This window comes from Nestor notabilis, unplaced genomic scaffold (assembly GCF_000696875.1).
Source record: "Nestor notabilis isolate BGI_N333 unplaced genomic scaffold, ASM69687v1 scaffold18713, whole genome shotgun sequence".
Taxonomy (NCBI): Eukaryota; Metazoa; Chordata; class Aves; order Psittaciformes; family Psittacidae; genus Nestor; species Nestor notabilis.
The window spans coordinates 3580-8865 of NW_009923525.1; the positions used below are offsets into that span (position 1 = coordinate 3580).

Sequence of the window (5286 nt, forward strand, 5' to 3'; positions counted from 1 at the left end):
AGAACAGGTCGGGGTGCTGGGGAATGTGTGGGTGCCTTCACATGAGGCTGAGACACACACACACCCCCCTTCGGGGGCCACTATAACCACAGTGGGATTTACTGTGTAAACCCAGGGCTCTGAACATGTCCTGGCATGTCACACAGCCCCGGGAGTGACAGGGCTGTTCTTTTCCTGTGCACACTGCTGGACAGCAGTGGCGACATGCCTGCAAATATTCATAGCTAACTAGGGGGGTCTGCGCTCCTGCTGCTGGTTTGGGTTTTGTTTTTTTCCAGCCACAGCAAGGAAAACTCATACTGTGGCACCACGGTGGCTGTGCAGGGACAGGCCTCTGCAGCAGGATCGTGGCACTGTTGATGGGTGCAGGAGCCAGAGACAGGTCTGGGTGCTGGGGAGTGTGTGGGTGCCTTCACATGAGGCTGAGACACACACATACCCCCCTTCCGGGGCCACTATAACCACAGTGGGTTTTACTGTGGGATTTACTGTGTTCTGGCCAGGGCCAGAAAGTGGAGAAAGCAGCAATGGCTGCCCTCTGCATGCTGAAGCCCCACATCTGGGCAGCATCTGCCAGCGGCTACCTGGTGCCAGGAGACCCCCCCTCCAGCTTGTTCCCGAGCAAGGGCCACCGCAAGAAGGGACAGCGATCTCTGCCGCTGCCCAGTGTGGCACAGCAGCAGCAGCGAGTTTATTTAGTGTTAAAGGGAGCAGCACCAACAACAGAAAAAGCCACTGTACACAGAAAAGGGACTGAAGGCTTGTTTGGTGGCTCATGGTACTGGCAGCAGCCGGGCCATCCTCCAGCAGTGTGCCACACTAAAGAAAGAGCAGTCCTGCATGGAGTGTCAGTTGTTCCTGGAGGATGCACAACCATGCTGAAAACAACATGGGAATCAGAGGTGTGCAAAGACTGGCCAACGGCGATCCATGCTCCCTGGTCAGACTCGCGCTCCTGGTAACCTGCTCTTGGACAGGTATTAAGCCCAAGGAGCTGCACAGACACTGTGACAGACAGCCCTGGAAAGGAGACACTGCATATTTGTTGCGGTGACACCAAAAGAAATTAGGCGCTCTGCAAGGACACAGAGCAACTGCTGGAACCATTAGTGTGGGCTGGTGCTCAGGCACATGTGTGTTGGTGAGAGCACCTGCCCAGGTGTGTGGTAGGGCAGCTCCATCTCACATACTCCCTACCCCAGCCTGGTGCCTGGCTGTGGAAGGCACGGTGCTGCTGGCTGTCAGAACCCAGCGCCTGTGACGGCCAGGAGGGTCACACAGCCACTGGAAGGGAGCCACAAATCAAGTGGGGAGGAGTGCTCAGTCCAGGCTAAGCATCCCAGAGGTAAAGCCATCTGGTGGTGAGTTTACCGTTCTGGGAGGATGATCTTCAGGGGTGAGTTGCAATTTCAGAAGTCAACAATTAGCACCAATTAGCTTCTTCCCCCAGCCCCATCTGAGAACCAGATGAGAGGTAAGCCAGCCTGGCCTGAGTCTTTTGGTGTTTCAACTTAAATATGGGAGCAGACTTTAGTAAGAAATCACTTTTGCTTTTCTGAAGAGTCACCCCATATCCTGCAATTGGCATTAGCAGCATCAACCCCCCCAGCTGCTTTTCTCGCCTGTGATACTGCCAGGGTGAGCTTTATTCACGACATTTTGGTATCAACCACCTGGCTAATTCTTAATTCACTGTACAAGGGAGACAACTAGGCTATCCAACACTGCTGAGACATCTCAAGTGACAAACAACTCAAAGGTAACAGGACTGGGAAGTAATACAGAAATGTGACCTAGCTTTGAGTCTCCTGCCTTTTAGTTGCTCACAATGGAGGTGTCAAAAAAATAGCGGCTGGGAAAATTAAGACATCCTATTTACAAGTTCATATGCGCTTAAAGTACATAATTGAGCTTCATTCCTCTGATAATGCATGTTGTGCACTCGCAGAGAGAATGTGGCTTGAATGGTCATCAAAAAAATCTTTAAAGGTTTTTTTTTTCCCCTTAAAAAAAATAAGTTATTTTAGACCTGACAAATCACTTGCCAAAGGGAACCAGCTGTTAAACAGAAGCAGTTACTCAGTTATACAAGGGCAAAGAAAGCATCAGTCAATGAGCTTTAGAGGCTCGTATAACAAAGGAGACAATTTTAAAAGCTTTAAGAAACTCACTCTCCGGCTAACTGTTCTTTGCCAGCTTTCAGCGTGCAGCAGCCCAAGTTTAAAGCTCTGGGGTTTCTAACCGCACCCAGCCGGCCGATGACAGGACAGGACATGACACCCTACAGCTCACCTGCGTGCAAGCTTCTGCCAAGCAGTGGTGGATGTGAGCTCTGCTGCAGACTCGCTGCGGTACCTCAGCGGCTAGGTTGGCAGCACGGAACCAGCACATTGGAAGAAGGCAACGTGGGGCAGGGGCCGGGGCTCCCCTCCCTCTCCAGGGCTGCATGGACTTCCATGCCACCATTCCTCCCCGTAATACCCTTGGCTGGCAAGCACCGCAGGCTGGCGATGCGGTTTGTAATGCTCAGTGAATTAATTCCTCCCCCCATCCTCTGCTCCCCAAGGCTCACTGCTCTGTGTCTGCATCCAACCACAGGCATCTCAGGACCAATGCAACCGGCTCCTACCTGCACGGGGTGGAAGTGCAGGGGTCAAGTCCCCCTCCAGCCGCTTGGGTCCAGACCTGGAGCTCAGGTTGAGATCGCACTGCACTGGGGGAGGAGGCAGCCCTAGTCCTGCACCCCCTCTACCCAGGGCCCAGCGAAATGCCAGCAGAGCCGAACCGCAGTCCTCAGAGGAGAAAGGTGAGAGCCGAGTGTGGGTTTTCTTGCTGGGATCTCTGTGTGCGGACGGAATTGGCAAGAGTTTCATTTCCCCATGACACTGGGGTGAGGGGGCAGGGACAGGGCATCTGAAGAAGTTCAGTCCATCACAGGACAAAAAACAGGATGAGCACCACCAGCAAAATAACGAAGAGGATAATAATTGCACACCACTGCCGTCGATCTGGAAGGAAAAGGACGTGTCAGTCTTCCTGCTTTAACAGGGAAGGAAAACTGGAGGAGAGCTTTTCTTTGCTGTACTGCTAGGAGCCCAGTTTAAAGAAGCCTGAAAAAACCAAAGCAGCAGCTCCTTTCACCATGAGGCAACGGTATTTCTCCTCCAGATACACCTGTGGGAATTTTGAGGCTTCTCCCTAGCCTTCAAACAGATTTGATAAGACGGTTCAAAAACAATCAGGAAGAATAAGCAGAGAGCTGCTGTGTGTTGCTGCTCATTCATGAAATAACTTGTCTGTTGGGGGAACAAGAAGGGGATCTGGTGAAAGCTGCCCAAAAGACCTCTGCCAGGAAGAGGCTATGGCAGTTCCCTGGAGGAGAGTGCCAGGAATGGTTTCTCCTGGACATCTTTACACCTTGCTGGCCTTGTGCATGCTCTGCAGAAGCTCAACGCTGTATTGCCTCCAAGAGCTACCCTATGGCCACATCTGCATGGCAGAGAGAAAGCCCCTGTGCTGCAGCAGTGGGGACAGGGCTGCTGGCAGCCCCCAACTTCAGGGCACAGGAGGAGCCCTCCTGGTCAGTCCCAGCATGTGTAATACCAGGGACAGCAGAAATGCTCATTCACAACTCTCAGAAACACTCTGCAATGCCAAAGCATTTTTCCCAGAGGAAAGGGGAGATATGCAAGGTTTGCCAGCGGTCAGGCTGCCACTGGGCTTACTGGTTATCCAAGGTGCACTGTCAGGACTCCAAATGGTCTCTAGGGCTGTATTTCCACAGCCTCATAAATCCCCTGTCCAGCCTAATCCTGCAGAGCAGGAACACTTCTCCCAACTTGCTGCTGCTCCACTACCCTAGCACCCATGGGAGAGGGGTGATGGAGGAGGCAGACACAGGCCAGCACTTGGAGCAGTGACGGGGGACTTCCCGGCAGGCACACCGGGCTTCCTGTTTGCTCTGCCCGCGGCACCCTGCCAGCCCACTAGCTTCAGGCGCAGCCTTATAAGGACTTTTCTTGTGGGTTCAGCTTCCCCCAGTTCAGAAGTCGCCTCTTTCCTCCATCAGCTGAGAGATCTATCTGACTGACAACAGGCCTGCAGCCGGCAGGCGCCAGCAGCCTGGGGGCAGGTGGGATCTGGGAAGGGGATTGCTGCAGGCGTTTGATGCGGGGGAAGCCACACACAGTGGTGAGTGTTTTATGGCACCTTGAAAGCTTTTGTTCCACAGGCAGCCTGGGAAACTGCAGCAGAGCAGGAGGCTGCATAGCTTCCCCTCCAACCATCTAGAGGGGATTTTCCCACTGCAGTGGTAGCAGCATAAATAGAAAGGCATCTGTAAATAAAACAAAAGCAAAGGACAGGCTGCAGAGCAGTGTCTGGGGCGGGTGGTGAGTGTTTTATGGCACCTTGAAAGCTTTTGTTCCACAGGCAGCCTGGGAAACTGCAGCAGAGCAGGAGGCTGCATAGCTTCCCCTCCAACCATCTAGAGGGGATTTTCCCACTGCAGTGGTAGCAGCATAAATAGAAAGGCATCTGTAAATAAAACAAAAGCAAAGGACAGGCTGCAGAGCAGTGTCTGGGGCGGGGGCGCCGGACGGGCTTGAAAGCCTCAAGCAGCGAGAGCTGCTCCCTCCCCTCTGCTCAGCTCTGGGATGGCTGTCGGTGGGTGGGAGCACAGCGTCCCACCAAAGATCTGAGAACTTGTCTCTCCCTTCCCAGGACTGGATCCCACTTCCCAGGACCTACCACTTGTCATGTGAGACACTTTGGCGAGCTTCTTCATGACATTGTCAAGCCGCGACTGAGTGCTGTCTAACTCGTGGGAGAAGTCATCCAGCATCCTAGGGACAGAGAAGCACAGCATTCGTCAGCAAGTGGCACATCCCATTGGGATTTCTCAGTGTGCTTATACACTGACCAAAACTCTTGATGTGATCAGTGCACCACACATTGGCAGAGAAAATGAACGTAGGCTGGTCTCCTGAAAGCACCCAAAAGGTGGAAAAAATCTGCTGCAGCAGCAGCTCTGCTGCTGAGTGGGAAGTCATTTGGGACTCTTGTCAGACTGGTTGCCCCTGCATGCTCATATCTGAGCTCTATGCACCCCTGCAAGGTGAGGAACGGGGTTTTTCCTAACCCTTTAAGAGGGAAGTCTCATTTATAATCTGTGGCTAGCAGAGACCAGTTTGACAGATCTAGGTACAGCTTGGACTTGAAATCTCTTTTCTTGTTTGGAGCTTGTAGTTAAAGCAAAAATCTTGTTCTAGTCATGTATCAAGCAGG

General features: G+C 52.7%; 1 protein-coding gene across 1 annotated transcript in view; it reads right to left on the reverse strand.

Annotated features, from left to right (window-relative positions):
- Positions 1-2806: 2806 nt before the first annotated feature.
- STX6 (syntaxin 6) overlaps positions 2807-5286 on the reverse strand; it is a 9988-nt gene continuing 7508 nt past the window's right edge. The window contains exons 6-7 of the mRNA XM_010012187.1: positions 4750-4844; positions 2807-3008 (exon numbers count right to left, since the gene is read on the reverse strand). Of these exons, the coding sequence (XP_010010489.1) occupies positions 2932-3008; positions 4750-4844 (172 nt within the window). The 3' untranslated portion in view covers positions 2807-2931. The remainder of the gene's footprint in view (positions 3009-4749; positions 4845-5286) is intronic.